At 30.4% G+C, this 21,336-nt stretch overlaps 1 protein-coding gene across 2 annotated transcripts in view; it reads left to right on the forward strand.

Moving 5' to 3' along the window:
- Window positions 1-21,336, forward strand: part of LOC123005164 (ecdysone-induced protein 78C) — a 48,534-nt gene that overhangs the window by 18,618 nt on the left and 8,580 nt on the right. For both annotated transcript variants that reach the window (XM_044398919.1, XM_044398845.1), the window contains 2 exons: window positions 12,462-12,586; window positions 17,679-17,820. In XM_044398919.1, the coding sequence (XP_044254854.1) occupies window positions 12,462-12,586; window positions 17,679-17,820 (267 nt within the window). The remainder of the gene's footprint in view (window positions 1-12,461; window positions 12,587-17,678; window positions 17,821-21,336) is intronic.

Genomic DNA, 21,336 nt, shown 5'->3' on the forward strand with positions numbered 1-21,336 from the left:
AGATTGAGACTTTTCCCCAACAATTATTTTCATTTTTTTAAATTTAAACCAAAAATTTGCTAACGAAAATTACTAGAGAGAAAAAAATGTCGTGTTTAGAAAAAAACACCACTGAATTTTAGTTTCTGAGAATTTAAAGACGGTTTTTGAAGGAAACCAAATACTCAGGAAAAAAAACACAAAAAACGTCATAAAAGTAATAGTTATTTTTATTACAAGGGAGGAAAGTGTATCTTTTTCAGGAGGAAGATACTTTCCTCCAGTGTAATACATATATTTTTTGATACCCCAGTTTCGCCGTTAAACCTAGCAGCATGTTTTTCCGTTTCTATGGGGGAGGTAATTGGCCATTTTTTTTTCTGAAATTAGGATGGAAAAACTTATTTCTGTTAGGGTGAAAAAAAAGTTAAATAATATGTCATATTGCCAATCAGAAAACTCGCCCCCGTTGGAATTAGGATCAAGTTACGCCACTGTTCCAGTGTAAATTGAACACTAGGTACTCGTTGGGAATACCAATAGCCAATTATGAAATTTCTATAATCTGAGAAAACGCTTCCTGGTTGGTAAAAGGCTTGATTTCATTTGCAACAAAGTGTAGTAGGGAAAACGCGTTATACAATAATTGGCACTACCAAAAAATCTCGAGCTTTTATTTACAAACATCCTTTGTTCGATCATCTAACTGTACCGACAACATGGCGGTCATTCTTTTTCAAACGCCTTCGTGAGAGCTCACATCAAAGGAATTTTGTCTGTGAAGATCTTAATCGATCGCGTTAAATTACTCTACCTCCGGCACACACAACACTCGACTTAAACCAAATCAAACAAAAAAAAATTAATAATTGAAGTTGTGCTAACAAGAGCTTCATTAAGGCATTACAATAGCGTAATACTCGAGGCTGTGCTTGTTCGTAATTTTATTATTTTGTTAGCGGTGGAAAACAGCAGTCTGGTTTGGTAGTAATTTGGTTGAAGTTAAATGCGAAGGAGGTTTTTGCACGAGTTGGAATCCTCAATGTCTTGGTCAAGCGTTGCGAAAGCGGTGCAAAACAATACTGACAGTGGTTTACCACCGATGAAAAAGCTAATGATCTTTGCTAAGTGATGATGAGATACGGCTTGCGAAACACTTAAGACTATTCAAATCTTTTTTTACCTTTAAGTGTATTTTTTTTTTATTAATAATTGTAGTTGTAATAATACCTATAGCCTCCAGTAAAACATTTGTTAAAAAATTCCTCTTACCTAAGAAAATTCAATCATAATTAATGATTACTGGAAATTTGCTTTCTCCTTGCTTTAAATTATTCTAATTTATTTACCTAATTTAATTTTATACCCCTATAGAACATGCAATCGACTTCATCAATTAGTATTGGGCTTTTTAACGCCTTATTAGTTTTATTCAACTTCTAATTAAAAGTAGGCTGTGAAATTAGGTTGGCAACATTGAATAATGTAAAGAGTGAAGATGGATATTTTTTTTAATGGGTTATTCGGTTAATCAAATAAGACAACTAATGTGGAAAGAAATCGTTTCATGGAGAATTATTTTTATACATGACAACATGAAACATTATGTATTATTATTAAAGTCCGGATGTTTTGTATTACAGTGGATATACAGGATGTATGCAAATAAGGGCATTAATTTTTGCCAAATGCAATTTTTTCTACTTCAAAATTCACTATTCTTGGTGAAATAAGAACCTCAGTAGTTAAAATTAATTTTGCAGTCAGATAGTGTGAGGTCTAAATTATAATAAAACTATAAATTTCGACAAAATATGATAGTGTAAATTTTAGACGGGGGCGAGCGTCAAAGCCGCGAGCCCCCTATAATTTCTACTTTCTACACAACATTTTCGAATCCGATAGGATGTGATATCAGTTTCTAGTTATGGACTTATTTCTGTTCTAAACCGTATGAAATTTGATTTACAAGAAAAAGCACAATAAAATTTTTTAAAGTGGTAACAAAAAGCAAATAATTTTTCTTTGCATTTTGTCCGTTCTTTGTTAAAGGAAACGTCATAATTATTGTTGTAATTTAAGAAGTGTGTATCCAAACATCCTTTTTCGCTTCCTGTTCTTTCGCTTTTATCTACCTCATCCCGTTTCGAGCCTTTTTGTGTAGCTTTGCAGACTCCTATATTTCCTAAAATTGAATACTGCGAGACAATTGTCGCTTTATTTCGTTCCGGTAAATAATGGTATCGCTCCGGAGTCGTCGATAATTCCGGTAAAAAAAGTGGGCCGGCGTTCGTTATCGATTACGATGCAGAGGAAATAAAAATGAGTTGGTACAGGCCGAGTCCTATATAAAAATACGTCTCCTCGAGGAGGGATAAAGCTCAACAGCTGGGGCGTGGAAGGAGCACAAAAAAGGAGTATAAGAACGGGAGCTTTTCGCTTTTCCTGTCCTTAATTAGAACGCGAAAAAGGGCGAATAACTGTTTTTCGATCTAAACAATTTCCGGCTATTGATCGACGATGTAATAACATGAAAACCAGTGGCGTAGGTTGGTCGCTAAAAGCTCGACCAACAATGGTAAATAAAGCACAAGAAGAGTGCCATTAAAGTATAATAAAACATGCGTCTTGCTTTGAGCGCTTGTTCCCGTGAGACTGTGTATGTGTGCAATTTATGCACGGTACTACATAACTATCTACGGTACTGCATCTTGCAATGCCATCACGATAGTGCAATATGCGAACTGCACCGGATCAATGCCATCTCCAGGAAATTCTAACAAAGTACTCCAGAACAGATGTTCACAGACAAATAGATTTTTTCAGAAATAAGCAAATGTGAGAAATTTATTTTCGGGCAATTGCTTTCTAGGACTGGAAAACAGGGCCAGGCTGGCATTTTATCTTGTGTCTTTATTCATATCTTTCGGAGAACTCTCGTGCCGCAGCGCCACCATGCCTCCGACCAGTGTCTCTGCTTTATTCCAATTTAAAAAAACTTTTGGTCAATTTTTTTGCAATTTTTTATTGTAAAAAAAGTTGCTTAAAATATGCAATTTTTCAACTGATGAAAGCTGAACGTCTTCAGTAGGCCGTAAATTTGTAAACTGATTTATTACTTACACAGTACGCAATGTACTACTGCACATTTTGAATTAATTCAATTTTAACATAAATTATTTTTTTTTTCACCTGCTCATATTCCTTAGGTGGATAATTAAATATTAAAATAATCAAATTAATTAATTACGAACAGCGAGAAAACCGAATGAATAATAAATATACCGTGAATATATGCATTTTGAATGAAAAATGTTAAATCTAAAGGAAATTGCATGTTATTACAACAAATTTCTTCGGTACTACATGCTCATGATATAATTGTTACATTACACTACTTTTTACAAACAATTCTAGTAGCAAATTTATGAAAGCGGTTTTTAGCGATTAAATATTTTATAAAGAAATAATGAAATAAAATGTTTGTTTCTTTAATATTCAATTTTCGAGGGAAACAATTTTTTATAATGCTTTTCACTCATCACCTGTGAAAATTGAAAAACAACAAAACTTTAAACTAATTAAACTTTATTACTTTTGTAAAAGGTATGAGTACTTGGGGCAGTGTTAAATTATTATTTTTATTATTATTATTTTGACACAAACACACATTTTCTTTTCACTAAGAAATAATACACGTCCCACCTAGTTGAAAATGTCTATTAGTGACCTTTAAATGGTAAATTAAAAAATATATATATATAGGACATTGATAGATACTAATCTAGTCCATCGCCTAAAATTATTATTTTCAACAATACAGCATGTCTCAAAAATAAGTTACAATACAAACTTATGTTTTTTTAAAGAAACACCATATGTTTCTTAATGTTTTTAGGTGTAGATTTTTGTGACAATGTTTTAACTTTTATTGGTCGATTTTGCTTAGTTTTAAAAATAAGACGTTTTTTTGATGAAAACATACACTTTTTAAAAATCTATTACACAAAAACTAAGACATCTAGAAATATTTGTATTTGCAAAGATAAAAAAATGAAGGCGTTAGTTAAAAATTCGATAACTTAAAAAATTTTAATGGAACATCCTATTTAGGTATTGTTTTTGCATTTAAAAGATTATTAAATTGTTTTTCTAAAATTATTTACTTTTAGGTGTTTATAATCTATAACTATAAAGATATTTAACATTAAAAATTAAGAAAAATAATTACTATTGTTTCAGTAGCCAAAAAGTTGTACAAGAGATGGAAGAAATATCACTTAATAATCACATTTGTGTTAAACTGAATCCATTATTTTTTATTTATATTTGTATTATATTCTTTATTTTTTTTATTTAGGCATTGTTAAATGGTAAATATCTTTTCATTTATCAATTCTAGACATTAAAAGTTTATTTTTTAGGTAGACAATTTATCATTCTATTAGATGTAAAAATAAAAACAGGGTGTTCCATTTAAACTTTTTAAGTTATTTAACTTTTAACAAACTTCTTAATTTTGTAATCCTTTCAAATGCGAAACATTAAAAAATTGCTACAGCTTTAAATTCTATACTTTCTTCTCTGCAGAAGCAAGAAAAAATTTGTTCTAACTGTCTTAGTTTTTGTGTAATAAATTATTGAAAAGTGCATGTTTTCGTCAAAAAAAAAACGTCTTATTACTAAAACTAAGCGAAATCGACCAATAAAAGTTTAGCGTAAAAATGTTGTTTTAAAAGGCTACATCCAAAAATGCAAAGAAAAATGCGGTGTTTCATTTAAAAAAACACAACTTATTTTTGGGACATGCTGTATGTTAAAAATAATTTTAGGTGATGCACTAGATTAGTATCTATCAATGTGCTATACATTTTTTTTAATTTTACCATTTATTATAGGTCACTAATGGACTTTTTCAACTCGCTGGGACAGCCTGTACGTTTTTCACGGAAAATTAAGTATGCAATAAACTGTAATTTTATCTCCTTAAAAGTAGTTAGTTAATTTTAAATGAGCATTAAAAGATTAATTTATGTTTAAAATCACACAACATTATCTGTTTAATAAAATTAGAAAGAACTTGAACCTATTTGTTCAGTATTTTTTTCGGAATGAGTTTCATCACGAGAAATTTGTCAATTATCACCTAGAAATCGATTGTCGTTTGAGTTCACAAATGGTTGCATTGCATTACCGTTTCGTTTCTAAATTTCCTACCGATTATCTCATTTCGAGTATAAAATTGTGCATTATTATGTAAACAAGAACAATTTTCACTTTAATTCATTTGGTTGTTTTTCGAATCACAATTAAAATTCTCCACGTGCAAGTTATACAATTAGGTATTAATTTCCTTGTTGCCTAATTAGGAGCAAGTAGTGCAGTTTCGCGTCGGATAAACAAAGATTTAGCAGACATTCAAATCGCGTCTTTGCATAATTTTGCCAATGACACGAAAAGCGTTATGTAAAAACCTCCGGTGTCGTTGACTCAATGACCTTCGATCATGAAGACTTTTCGTGGGCCGGCCGATAAAAAATTGCATCCACGTTTATAAATAAACTCGTTTTTTAACCGAATAAATTATTGAGGATACGGTCCTGGCTACCATGAGAACATTCCGAGCTCTCGTAGCTTATGGCAGATAGCATCAAGAAGTTGACAAAATGTGATTGTCAAGAAATAATTATGCAAAACATTACGCAATGGAATTATGCACTTCCTCTTAATCGGAAAAGCGAATAAACTGTATTTAAACTCGAGTTTACATTTCTTCTATTCATAAAATATTTACGGCGCATTGTTTGAGCGCGAGGGAAATAAAACGAAGACTCTGCTGCACTCGTGGTTTAGATTTAGAGACATTAATTATGAGTTCTGAGAGGTACGACAACGGGAGTTGCTCGTTATTAACATGTTTGAATTCTCTTTCCGTTTTAACATCGGTATTAGCATACGTAATTAGGACGTAATTGCCTAGAATGATTGATTTGAGTTTTGTACAATTTATTGGTGATGGATGTCTCGTTATCGCTGCTGATGATCAGAAATGGAAAAGTTGACGTTCGTGAGAGATATCTTATTAGACGATAGTTGAGTACGACTTTATCAGTAGTAGAAATACACTAATTGTGATCCAATGATGCGGTGATTTTCTCTACATGTACAACATACATAGGGTGTTCCACAAACGTCCAATTATTAGAAATGTACTGGTGGAGCATCGGTTACGCGCAGAAAAGAAATCCCCACTTTTAATTAAATAAAATTGTTAAAATTTTTCTTCACACTTACCTCGGCACTGGATAAGGTACATTTCATAATTTTTTGGTAATTTTTCATTTACAAACAAAGCCAAAAAAAAAGTAATTTTCTCCCAAAAAGTTGAATTCTAATTTTTACACTGACCTACGCAGATTCACTTCCTGTAATTGTTTACGAAATCAAAAAAAAAATACCAATTTTTTACCAATTTATAAATTTTGAATTAAATGCAATTTTCCATCATAACTTTGAAAATCATTTTTATTTATGACCTGCTACTTGTGCCATCGTAAATTTAGGTGACAATGGGGAACAGTAATTGGGGTAGGATTCCAAGATTTACAACAATAAGCGACTTCAAAGTGGTCCGCTACCAGTAAATGATTCTTTTGTTGGCAAATTATACCATCTAGTCATAAATCACGCGTCTGGTTTGTGTTTAAATAAAAAAAGCGGTTATTTAGCTAACTAAGTCAAATTTTGTAATTGTGATATCAAAGTTTGATGCGCTAGCAGGTACAGATTCATTTAGTGTAAAAACTTTGTAGGTAAATTAACAGAAAGTATTCATAAAATACACAAAACTGTTACGGCCTTTATTATTATCAAAAAATATTAGAGAAATTCTCAAATACACCTAATAATTAGTTAGGTAGAGCTTATTCCATATCTGGTGGCGAACTGACAGAAAAGACACTTGCAATGTGCCCACTTGGTTAAGGTAATGAAATACATGGGCGTGCATTTTTTTTCTAAAATTTTCTTAGCTCTCATTTTGCAAGAGTTTGCAATCAGGTGATCGTAAATGAAGACCAATATTTAAGTAGGGAAAATCTTTTAGATGTAATCGTTGATGAACTTATGTATCACAACCGACGATAGCAGCAACGAAAACGAATTTTGCTTTAGTAATTTTGAGGACGAGGATTGCTAAAAATATCATAGTTAAAAATTATTTTTATGCGTTAACAAATTAATAATTTGTTCATGATTCTTCATCGTATGTATGAGTACCTACTTATTATATTTTTTTAAAGAATAACAGTGGTTTTGAAAAATTACTTAATACGACGCCTATGAACAACTAAACGTATGTTTAGTGTCAAAATTCAGTCATTTTTGACGTCAGTTCGCCACCAGATTTGGAACAAGCTCTACAGTATGTCCCCGGATTGGGTTTACAAGAGGAGAAATTTTTTTATCTTTAATTTTAGGCCAAAAAATTAGGCCAAAAAGTTAATTTTTCTCTTGATTTTTAAGTCTTATCACAGTGGCGGTTTTAATTATTTGACAACTATATGTCACTTTGACAATTAATGTATTAATTAAATAACGATAGTTCTTGATAAAAATGACTTTGGTTTTTACCTTAAAGCTGTTTCTTTGAGTTGCTGTTTATTAAAATTATGTTTTTCACAAACCTTTTTTGTTATTTAACTTGCGTAAACTCATTTGTCAATGTGACATCATTGTCAAAATAATAACACCGTCAATGTGATAGGACTTAAAAAGCGGAAAAAAATTATTTCTAAGTCCAAAATCACGAGAAAAATGAACTTTCCTTTCTACTAAGTTAGAATAATGAAGTTTTAATTACAGATTTGTTGGTTTCAAGTAAAGCAAAAACTTTTTTCCTTTGCAGTTTTGGCGTAAAATCAAACATAAAATATTTTTTCTCTTCTAAACTCAATCCGGGGACATACTGTATACAGGCAGGGTGCGCCAGAACTCGCGCCCAGAGAAATTTTTCAAGTAAGGTAAGACACCAGGAACATGAAAAAAATGTTTAAAAAATTCTATCTGTCAAAAAATTTTGAAATTAATTTTTTGACATTTGACATTTTTTTATATCTATTTAATGATATTGATGATCTTGTATATGTTTTTTTACAATTATTTAGTAAAGGGACAAAAATTTTGCCAATAAAAGCCACAAATAACATTGAACAGAGTTACAATTTAGGATACAGCTTCCTTGTTTCCTTTTTTAATAGCCTATAGCAAAAAAAACTAGGAAAATTATTTTTCCAATAGAAATAAATAGAGTCAAAGTGCAAACTTTAAACCCTCGTAACTTCGAAATTTTTATAGATAAAATTTTTTTAACATTTTTTCCATGTTCCTGGTATGTTACCTTATATGGCATTTTTCTCTGGGGCGCGAGTTCTGGCGCACCCTGTATGAAATATCGCTAGTTTTAATTAATTAGAAGTCGAGATTTATCAAGTGCGCGTAACCGATGCCCCTCCCGGTATACAAGTCGAGTCAATATTGCAAATACTGATTCTATTATCAAAAGGGATTAAACATATCTACTTTTTCTTCTTATAAAAATATTTGTTATCAAATAAAATGTATTTCATGTCCAGAATAATATAACTGTGTTCTCAAAAGAGCAGATTTGCACCAAACGAGTTGCATCCCAATCTCATCAAAAATCAAAAAAAAAATTAACTTTAAAACTGATCCATATAAAGTTTTTTAAATTTCTAGAGGTCCTAAAGGCTCAAAAAAGTACATAAAACGTTATTCGGTCGAGTTTGAAAAATAACGATTTTTTTTTTAATTTTTGAGGTGAGCGGTAGTAAAATTGTAAAAATAGTCAATTTACCTTAAAATAGATAGATTCTCGGATAGGTTATATCACTTTGGTGATGGACTTACATTTCTGCGAACAAATGTGTTTATTTGATATCCTTAATTATTAAAAGTCCGAATTTAAACTTTGATTTCTAGTATACTCGTAGTAATTTTTTCTGATGTCGTCCGTAAAGTAACCTAAAATAGACTGTCTAAATTTTGCACTCTATGCAACCAAATTTCAGATTTTTACATGATTTAAAAAGCTGAGATTTCAAAAAAAAACGTAAGAAACTTGGTTATTGGTTATTACAGTGGTTTCCAGCTGTGAATTTTCCATGTAAAATAAAAATATGTCGCTTTACGAAAATTGGGGGTACCTACTTGTTTTAACTCAAAATTAAAAAATCGCCGTTTACTAAGCGTCCACTTCGAAAATAGACTTCAATTATAAACTTGTTTTCTTCCAAAGTATACGATATTATCAATTATTATTGGAAATTGAAACAATAAAAGTTTAATTAACAACAATTTATTATTAACTAATAACAGAACTAGAGCTTTCAAAAAAAGTAGAGCGGCACAAATAAAGTGACATGCAAAAAAATTCCAAAGCTGGCTAGATGAAAATCATTTAGGTATAAGCACTCTGTACTTCTTGATAAAAAGTTCAACTTTAGTGCCTTGTTAAATTAATGCTTGAAATATTAAACATCAAAGCATTTCTTGAACTCGTGATCAAAACTGCATTTTTCTCTTCCTATTTTCGTTTTAACTCACGTTTAAAGGCTTCACAATTGGGATAATGAAATACAAATATAAAATTTCACATGATAAAAGCTGTTAAATTTAAATTCTGTTCACGTTAGGTAGGTGTTACCAATGTGGTAACTTTAGTGACTTTTATCATGTAATGTGAACTTTTGCAAGTTAAGAAAAGAAAATAGAGGAACGAACAAAACCAAACTCGGGTACAAATACGAAGACAAAACTAAGTGTTCTTTCGAAACAAAAATCGTAGTATTTATCGCCTGTAGAGTAAATAATTTGACAATGAAGAGTAATCTATATTACCAAACATTTTGTGGAGGAAAAAAATCACATTTAGGATATTGTTTTCAATAAAATGACACAAACTTAAAAATATTAAGTTACTTACGATGCAAAAGCGGAAAAATATAGCAATTTTGAATCACGAGCGACAAATGAACGAGTGCTTTAATAATATAAAAAAATGAAAAATTTTGTTGAGTCGTTTTTCTAAGAAAAATATTACTTATTATACACTCACTCTATTTTAAAAGATAAAATGACAAAGATATCTTGTTTAAAACATTTATATCACAAGTACAAAAATACTGTTTCCAAAATTTTAAAAATCTTCCCCTACCAGATATAAGCTAGACATCTGGGATTTGATTAAATTTATGCTAAATTATTCCGGAACAGCTTGTATATTGGTTCCAGCCGAAAATATTTTCCATAGATAAAAATATTTTTAAAATTCCAACAATCCTCTGCTCCATCGTATTTGGTATCCTTTTAAAAGCTTCCCTCCATATCGATCTTGTCTGCGGTTCGCAAAGAATTAGTCCACATTCCGGTGTTATTTAATCGTTGAATCACTCGACAGCGGCTGAACTTGACCTTCTTGCCATTTTTATGCACGAAAGTGCCTACTTTCTCCATGAAAGCTTCACCTTGAAACAGAAAGTCAACACGTAAGGATGCTTTTCAGGTTAATTTCATTTTAACGAACTCAATTAATCAACGAAAAACTCGAAACGTACACTACTGAGCATGAAATTTTTACAAGGACACTCTGCTGCTTCTTCAAGGCTTAAATATTGATATTCCATTAAGAAATAAACCGGCGCTGTGAATAAATAAATAGAAACGTCGAAGCTTAAGCGAAATTTAATTCCATTCCGAGTTCTTCCAACAATCGATTTAATTTTTCAATAAATAAATACATTCTCATCAAGTCGGCTAATTTCCTAGTTTATTTATTTTTAGTTTTATAAATTTCCGAGTCTATGTTCAAGAATTCAATTCAGAATTCGCATTTGTATTCCCATGTCTGCAACATGGCGTTGTTTGTCCCTTGACGATTCGACGTTTTAAGAATTTCAGATTGGAAATATTTGACTTGGTTCTAAACTTTGAAAAGATGGCTACAATTTCGGCTGAAAACCGACTAAATCAGTTCAGGCACTGAATAATTTACATCTTTTATGATGTATAAATTAACATAGAAGATTGTATTAAATTTACATCTAAAATAAAATATAGCTCCACAAAGTTAAATAAAACAAACATGGCGCCATTACCCGATTTTTGATGTTCATTAAAATTCTCATTAAAAATTTTGACCATTTTTGTGATTTCTTGTAGTGTCTTTGATTCGTTTCAAAAATATAGCTTTAAAGAATCGAGTGTCTATGTTACAAAAAATTAAAAGTGCAATTAATAATTACAAAATGTAGTTATTTACTAGGGTGGTATTGACAATTTAACGATTAGAAATTGTTGAATGTTATTTACCATTGTAACAACATGGAAATAATATAATTCTCTTTCCTCAATTAGTTTGAAAGATTTAGATTTCCTTAGCTTACTGTAATAAAGCCTAAAAAAATCGAAGAAAAGTGTCTTTTGAAAAATTAATTAAAACCAAAAAAATTAACAACTTGTCGAAAAAAAATCTAAATGCCCCACTGGTTCATAACACATTAAAGTTTAATTATTATTTCTACTGTTTCATGAAAACAATCTCACCAATATTTAATTTTATGGAAGTTTTATTTTTTGTTGAGTTATTAGCCTGGGGACTACCTAACTCGGTATATTGTGATACGTATATGATATTTTATAGAAAATTGTTGTTTTACAAAACAAGTATAAAAAATAATTGGAAAAATATACAGCGTGTTCTAGGCTTTAAAATGCTGTCAATATTACAACCAGTGGTGAAGATTTTTTTAATTTTTAACAACTCCATACTATTTAATATGTTGTAGATGGGAAAATAATAATGAATTGATCGCAACAGGAATCTCACTTCGGCTTCGACTTTGATGAATTATTGTTGCAGAAGACCCTTTCATAACATTTTCGATAAAAGAAAACTTGTTTTATTTTCTCGACAAGCTGAACCGGAGAAAACACGATTAAAATATCATATATCTAGCCAAATCAATGTCTAAATATAATGGTAAAGGTTACATGTTTTCGATCATAATAAATTAAAAAGGTTGCATGTCAGGAAAATTTTCGTTTAGACACTTCTCTCCTTAATAAAAACGCAAGATCGATTTAATCTTTTAATAACTTCATAAATATTGACAATTGGGCGTTTATTTTGATGTTTATGTCTTATTACGCCACATTATTGGATGATTTATGTTTATCGATTGTTTTATGTATTGTGTTTCAATGCTACCACCTTTAAAACAAACATTTATAGCCCGATCGATGAATATATTTTTATACTGCAATTTTTAGCATCAGTTATTTGCAACGTTGGGTTATTTATGGTTGAAGTTTTTCTGTTGTCTGGTAACTAGTTTTAGCGTAGCGGCTTTCTAGCATTTAAATTTCTGATTTCTTAGAATTCAAAATTTTTTTTTCATTTTCAGAACAACATTATGTGGCGGCGGACTCCAACAGTTCATCAACCACCAAATCATTCGTTCCTTGTAAAGTGTGCGGTGACAAGGCTTCCGGGTACCATTATGGTGTGACATCGTGCGAAGGCTGTAAGGTATACTTACACTTTTATTCACGTTAACGTTAACGTAACGCAAACGTAAGGAAACTTTTTGTAACACAAATACGTCAAAAACTTAAAAAATAAGTTACCGAGTGCTAAAGTCATTTAAGATTTTGATCAAAGTGGAATTGTTTCTCTCTATTTCCACATTTCACATTATATCGGATGACCGAGGTTCCACTGTATTTGTTAAATTTATGAAAGTACAATTAATTCATTCATTTTTATGTGCTCTTAATCGACTGTCTTTATAACTATTTTTATAACGTCAAAAAACAAAAGAAAACTGCTAAATACTAAATTAAAATAAAAAGATTAATGTTTTTGCTCTATAAATAAATAAGATATACAGGGTGTTCCAGCGAGTTGAAAAAGTCCATTAGTGACCTTTAAATGGTAAAATAAAAAAAAATTGTACATTGATAGATACTAATCTAGTCCATCGCCTAAAATTCTTTTCAACTATACAGCGTGTTTCAAAAATAAGTTACAATACAAACTTGGGTTTTTTTAAATGAAACACCATATGTTTCCTAGCGTTTTTGGATGTAGATTTTTATGGCAATGTTTTTAAACTAAATTTGTATTGGTCGATTTTGCTTAGTTTTAAAAATAAGACGATTTTTTTACGAAAACATGCACTTTTTAAAAATTTATTACACAAAAACTAAGACATCTAGATTTTTTTTTACTACAACAAAGAAGAAGGTTGCAAGCTATAAGGTTGTAACATTTTTTTAATTTTTGGCATTTGTAAAGATTAATAAATTAAGAAGTTTGTTAAAAGTTAAATCACTTAAAAAAAATTGAATGGAACACCCTATTTATTGTTTTTGCATTTAAAAAACTATTATATTGTCTTTCTAAAATTATTTACTTTTATGTGTTTATAATCAATAACTAAAAAGATATTTAACGTTAAACATGAAAAAAAAAACTATTGTTTCAGTAGCCAAAAAGTGCACAGTTGCACAAGATATGGAAGAAATATCACTTAATAATCACATTTGTGTTAAACTGAATCCATTATTCTTTATTTTTACAATAAAATAATTCGAATTTCAGTATTTTTAATGACTGTTAAAATCTCTGGCTAAATCAACGGATAAGTGGTCCGTGGTGGAATTACTATGGTTGCCATAGTATCAACAATGCTCAGATATTGATAAGCATTGTTGCTACAATTAATATTGAATGTTAAATATCTTTTCATTTATCAATTCTAGACATTAAAATTTATTTTTTTAGATAGACAATTTATCAATCTATTAGATGCAAAAATAAAAAATATTGTGTTCCATTTATAAAAATTTGAAGTTATTTAACTTTTAACAAACTTCTTAATTTATTAATCTTTACAAATGCAAAACACAAAAAAATTGTCCTAGCTGTCTTAGTCTTTGTGTAATAAATTTTTAAAAAATGCATGTTTTCGTCAAAAAAACGTTTTAAAAACATTGTTTTAAAAGGCTACATCCAAAAGTACCAATACGGTGTTTCATTAAAAAAAACACGAGTGTGTATCGTAACATATTTTTAAGACATGCTGTATGGTTGAAAATAATTTTAGGTGATGCACTAGATAAGTATCTATGTCCTACACATTTTTTTTATATTTTACCATTTAAAGATCACTAATGGACTTATTCAACTTGCTGGGACACCCTGTATTGTTAACCTGGGAAGTTTTAAGAGAGACATCCTGTAGATTACCTTACAGCTTATGTGTAAAAAAACTGAAAAACAACTAAGATACGGTGATGAAAAAATTTTAAAGAATTTTTCAGGTAAATAGAGTGGGGTAAAAGCTAGAAGTGCACACCTGGGCCTGTATGTGTAAATGACCAAAACACGTCTCGGACGAGTCCATTTTAAAAAAGAGGGGAGTTCTTCGCAGCAGTGGCGTAGATTCGCTTTATTATCGATATTTGAGAATGGTCCGCGACCCCTTTTATGTTTGAGTGCAATTAGGCCCCGCCCAGGTGTGTTCTTCTCGCTTTTACCCCACTCTACTAAAATATTATTTCTAAAGAGAGATTTCAAATTCAAAATTGTAACGTAAAGTAGCAAAATTCTCATTTTTCAGCATGTCTTCATAAAAAATGATCCGTCGCTTAAGTACCCGTAGAAGATTTTAATCTCTACGGTGTGCTGATAAAATTTACAATTCTGAACATACACATTACCATACCCGCATGGTGCAAAAAACTAAGATACATTTCCAAGGATTAATCACTTCGTAGCAGTCATTTCTCCTATACGTTACGTTAACGACTGTTTCATTATCGATACGTACCCGAAACACGTCTTCCCACACAACAGTCAATCCTTGCTTACAATTTGCAAGTAATGAGCCGAAGCTAATGGCGATTTAATTGGTTTTCAATGTTAGTAGTGAGGATTTCAATTTTTCAATTTTTGAAACTGGGATTTGCAGATTATTAATTGCGGCCACACCTATTCCGTGTTACACCAGTTTAGAGTAACGATTTAATCAGCGTACTCCTAATTGGCTTTTTTGTGTGATGATTAGCACAAATAATGTGTGTATGTGGTAATTATGAGTGTTAACTTGTGCTCACAACAATTACGGTGTGGTGTCTATGACCTAAGACCTTGCACAATATGAAGAATTTTTGTTTCCTGCTAAAAATTTTGAGAATTTGTGGAGAAATTACAAGTTACAAGTTTATTAACCAGTTAAGCTACTCCTACATACAAAAGAAGGAAACGTCGTAATAGATCTATAAAGTTCCCGTTAGAAATTGCAACACTATAAAAATTTCATTATTTAATACTACCGCTTGTAACTAGTGTAAATTTCAATTACGCGTGCCGTTTAATGTTTTTCTTCTACCTCAGTAGGCTGTGACAGACTAATTGAGTTGCTGGTGCAACATGTTGTATAACACTGCAGGCATTTAAGTTTTGTTTAGTAGATTTTGTTTTCAAAAAATAAACAGTCACACACCAAGAATAACAAATCCAATAAGAAATTTCGGATTTATGAGTTTGTTGGGAATTGACAACTTCTTTGATACTTCTAATTTTAATGATAACAAGAAAATATGATATGAAAATCCGAGATGGGACACCCTATATGTTCCTGTAGCAATATTTCTAAAAAAAAACATATGAATTAAAATTTTTACACAGTTACTATTTAGTATAAAATTTAGAAGAAATGCTTCAGTCATTTTCCTTAGTCGCTGAAAATGTTAGAATAAAGCTCTTGATTTGAATAGTTTTAGGGGAAAATTATTCGTACAAGGTTCGGGGAAACTGTCAACAATCGTGAAATAATTAACACCGTTTGTAATTATTGTTCTAGAAATAGTTTCGCAAAGGGAGCGACACAGCCATTGTTGTAAATTATTCAAATCGTTATCCAATTCGTTGTAGACATGAAGCCAATATTTGCTATTTGAGCACCAAGGCTTTTTAGACTATTTCTGGTCGTCACTCTACTTTTTCATAGGGAACAAATTAAATACACACTATATTATTTAAACGAAAAGTATTTTTGATCAGTAACATTAATAAAGGCACAGTAAAAATAATAAATGCCCAGTAAAAATAATAAATGCACAGTAAAGGAAGTAAATGAATGTCTAGTAAAACTAATTAATTTATTATTCACATATTTACAAACAAAATATTTCCGAGCAAAGTCGGAATGTCGCAAAACGTTCAAAAACCAAATTCTTAATTATTTTTAATTAAATACTGATCATTTATCATTTTATACTGATCAAAATCGAATTATTTACTGATCGCTTTATTACTATTCTTTCAAAAATTGAGGTCGTAGTTTAAATTTTACTAAGTTCAGAAATTGTTGTAAAGAAATTTGTCAAATTTGACAAAAATTCAAGATAAGAGTATTTTTTGTAATTTACCTCAATTTGGATTCTCTAATAGACAGATTAAAGAAGACGACGTTATCATGTGTAATGTCTTAATAGTCAAAAGACGACTAGATCCAATTTGACTTTTAAAATTAAGACATAATCAGACGTCACAAGAATCCTTGAATCGATGAACGTAAATTTTTTTGTTTAAACAAAGATAGCAAAATACAAAAAATAGTATAAAAATTTCGTTTCATAAGAGTGGCTAGGCCACTCGTTTTTTAAACTTGTTTTCGTGCTTCAAGACTGGTCCTATGAAACTTGTTTTCTAGTACGAGTGCACCATAGAAAAGTATATGACATTAGTGTTGGAAAAAATAAATAAACGCATTCAAATCCCTCTTTCAGCATTACATTTTAAAATGCAAGGAATAGCATTGCTTACCAGCTCCCGTTCTAAAGTTTTATTGTTATTTTCGAACGTCGCTGCACAAAGAAGAATCTAATTACCGTTCCTTTGTGCATCGATCGACTATAAATGCATAAATTAAGTTTTCCAATTACTCAAACACAACCCAACAATTTAAAGTTTTTCCTTAAACTGGAATTAACAAGTTAGAAAATTGACAGCAACTTATTTCTATGCCTACAAATTTATTTAAAAAATGATCGTTGTAAAACTTTTGATAAATGTTATCACAAAAAACTCAGACAAATGTTGTATGTTAAAAGAACTAAAAAATGCTAGTAGACTCATTATGATGATCTCTTTCCAATTATGAAATATGTCATTATTTGGGAAGGGTCTTCATAAAAACATGAGGTATTTCTTTTCAAAAAAAGCCGTTAGATTAATTTAGGATCATTAAACTCCGGTAGAGGAATTGAAAAGTATGTTTTGTGCACCAACTTCAACATTGTTTTAATGCTTATTCAAAAAAAATATATAAATAAAAAGAAAAAAAAAAGAAACAAAAACGAAATAGTCTTCAAAAACCAAACAGATTCCATCCGGCAAAAGTGGTAATGTAATCGATACCCTTTCGTTTCTCCAAACTAACGGTTCGATCTCTTCCGCTTTCGCGAAACTTGTTTTTGCGCGCGTTCCTAGACCGGCCGTTCATCGTGTTGATACAAGTCAAAGAAGGAGTTCGAAGAACAGATGCCGACACAAACACACCTACCATTTTCCGATAAAAATCTTCCTTGATTCTAATTGTTGCAACTTTCAGGGGTTCTTCAGGAGGAGCATCCAGAAACAGATCGAGTACCGGTGTTTGCGTGACGGCAAATGTCTCGTTATACGTCTCAATCGGAATCGATGTCAATACTGCAGGTTCAAAAAATGCCTCTCCGTTGGAATGTCCAGGGATTGTGAGTATAACGAAGACGATTTATTTGCGTGTGCTTGACGGCAGGTGTTCTTATGACCACCGGACGCGAAATCTTCACTTTCTGACAACAAATCAACTCAAGACTGAAATTCATCTACCAAAAAAACACTGAAAACACAAAAAAGTTCTTTTTTGTCATACAGTCATTTTTTGAGACATCCTCTAATTAAATATTAAAATAATCAAATTAATTAATTACGAGCAGCGAGAAAACCGAATGAATAATAAATATACCGTGAATACATGCATTTTGAATGAAAAATGTTAAATGTAAAGGAAATTGCATGTTATTACAACAAATTTCTTCGGTACTACATGCTCATGATATAATTGTTACATTACACTACTTTTTACAAACAATTCTAGTAGCAAATTTATGAAAGCGGTTTTTAACGATTAAATATTTTATAAAGAAATAATGAAGTAAAATGTTTGTTTCTTTTGATACTCAATTTTCGAGGGAAACAATTTTTTATAATGCTTTTCACCCATCACCTGTGAAAATTGAAAAACAACAAACTTTAAACTAATTAAACTTTATTAATTTTGTAATAGGTACGAGTACTTGGGGTAGGCTTAAATTTAGTTTAATTATTTTGACACGAACAGACATTTATCCACATTTTCTCTTCATTATGAAATACAGGGTGTCCCAGCGAGTTGAAAATGTCCATTACTGACCTTTCAATGGTAAAATTAAAACAAAATTATAAAGGACACTGATAGATACTAATCTAGTTCATCGCCTAAAATTATTTTCAACTATACAGCGTGTCTCAAAAATAAGTTACAATACAAACTTGAGTTTCGTAGCATTTTTGGATGTAGATTTTTATGGCAATATTTTTAAGCTAAACTTTTATTGGTCGATTTTGTTTAGTTAAAAATAAGACGATTTTTTTGACGAAAACATGCACTTTTAAAATTTATTACACAAAAACTAAGACATCTAGAAATATTTGTTTGTTACCGCAAAGAAGAAGGTACAAGCTATAAGTTTTTTTAGTGTGTTTCATTTGCAAAGATAAAAAATGAAGGCCTTTGTAAAAAGTTCAATAACTTAAAAAATTTAGATGGAACACCCTATTTATTGTGTTTGCATTTCAAAGATTATTAAATTGCTTTCTAAAATTATTAATTTTTAGGTGTTATAATCAATAACTAAAAAAAATTAACGTTAAACTTAAAAAAAAATAATTACTATTGTTTCAGTAGCCAAAAAGTGCACAGTTGCACAAAAGTTGGAAAAAATATCACTTAATAATCACATTTGTGTTAAACTGAGTTCATTATTCTTTATTTTTACAATAAAATAATTCGAATTTCAGTATTTTTAACGACTTTTACAATCTCTGAATAAATCAACGGATAAGTGATCTGTGGTGGAATTACTATGCTTGCCAATTCTCAGATATTGATAGACATTGTTGCCACAATTAATATTGAATGTTAAATATCTTTTTATTTAACAATTCTAGACATTAAAAGATTATTTTTTTGATAGACAATTTATCAATCTATTAGATGCAAAAATTTAAAAAAAAATAGGGTGTTCCATTTAAATGTTTTAAGTTGTTTAACTTTTAACAAACTTCCTCATTTTTTTGATTTTGACAAATGCAAAACACTAAAAAATAGCTACAGCTTTAAATTCTGTACTTTCTTGTATGCAAAAGTAAGAAAAAATTTGTTCTGCTGTCTTAGTTTTTGTGTAATGAATTTTTAAAAAGTGTATGTTTTCGTCAAAAAAACGTCTTATTTCTAAAACTAAGCAAAATCAACTAATAAAAGTTTAGCGTAAAAACATTGTTTTAAAAGGCTACATCCAAAAATGCCATACGGTGTTTCATTTAAAAAAAACACATGTTTGTATCGTAACTTATTTTTGGGACATGCTGTATGGTTGAAATAATTTTAGGTGATGCACGAGATTAGTATCTAGCAATGTCCTATACATTTTATTTTAAATTTTACCATTTAAAGGTCTTTAATGGACTTTTTTAAACTCGCTGGGACACCCTGTATACACTGGCCGCCAAAATTAACCGCACAATTAAAATTTTGCGATTTTCAAATTATTATTTTTTGTCGGATTTCGACAAATTTTTGTTCGGCTTAAAGAACAAAATTTGCAGAACATTGTAAGTTAATTCAATAACATTTCTAGTTTCGTCCTATAAATGTTATCCCTACCTAAAAGACGAGAGTATTGTTTTTTTCCTTTTTTTTATACTGAGCTGTAGTGTGCATCAAAGACAAAATTAAATTTTTACTTATTTCAGATTATTGTCCGTTCTTTTATGAATGAGGACCAATTTGTTTCAAAATATCATCTTCTGGTGCCCCAGAGATACGAGTACAAAGCATTGAAAAAGACGTTACTAAATATTAGTTCAGAAAGTAGGCTACATAAAAAGGTAGTTAAACCGAAAATTATTGCTTATATCACCAGAAGTGCAAAATTAGATCTTTGAACACGAAAAATCTAAAAAACTTGGAACTTCAAGGGATTACTACAAGTAAAATGATTATTTATTGGAAGCTTCCATGTGCCTATTTTGACGTTTTGACACATTCGGCCTACTTAACACGAACATTCATTGAACTAAAAAATTTAATGCTTTTTTCGAAGGTTTATATCTCTCATGTCTCAAAAATTAATATTTAATAATTATGCCAAACAAAAATTCATCGAAATCCGACAAAGAATAACAAAAGTATTGCAGTGCGAAAAATCGCAAAATTTTAGTTGACCTGTTAATTTTGGCGGCCAGGGTAAATACTGAAATTTCATTTTGTTCAACAAAATGTCGTTCGACCTTGAAATGTTGTGAAGTTCTCGCGAGAGTGAAGTATCATTTTTCAACGCACGATAATAATCAGGGAGCATTTCACTAAGGAAGCCTCATACATCATAATAAAAGCGACATGACAGTCCACAATAACTACAATCGAAAAGTAGCAACATGATGAATAATTCAACGAAATTACTCTGTGTTGTTTGGAACGAGAACATTTGATGGTTGACATTGTCAGATTTTTTTGTCATGCGTAATCAATTTAATTTGTATTCTGTGACGGGACATGAATTACGACACGTCTTTGAGATATTGTACGTTTGTGTAATTCATGAAAAATTTTTAATGAAAAAATGAGTTAAATAATCCTAAACATAATGCGCAAACTGGTTTTACCATCTAAATTCGCAGTGTGATATTTTATCGAATTGTGATTTTGGTGGAGGCGCCGGGATATTCAATTATGCAAAGTGTTCAAATATCGGTGATTCTAAATCAGATATCACGCCAAATTATGGAAAATATTTCAATTTTGACATGAATCGCAATGAGAATTCTATTTCAAATAAAAATGACAAACTTTTAACATTCGATTGAGAGAAAATTGTAAATAAGTTTTCAATCAAACGCTTCCGCAACTTCGTTTTTCCCATACAGTCGATGAAATTTTCTAGCTGAATACGTATTTTGCGTCTTGG

Source organism: Tribolium madens, unplaced genomic scaffold, assembly GCF_015345945.1.
Source record: "Tribolium madens isolate multiple individuals breed KSU strain unplaced genomic scaffold, Tmad_KSU_1.1 Scaffold_11;HRSCAF=98;Tcas5.2_LG3b, whole genome shotgun sequence".
NCBI classification, from domain to species: domain Eukaryota; kingdom Metazoa; phylum Arthropoda; class Insecta; order Coleoptera; family Tenebrionidae; genus Tribolium; species Tribolium madens.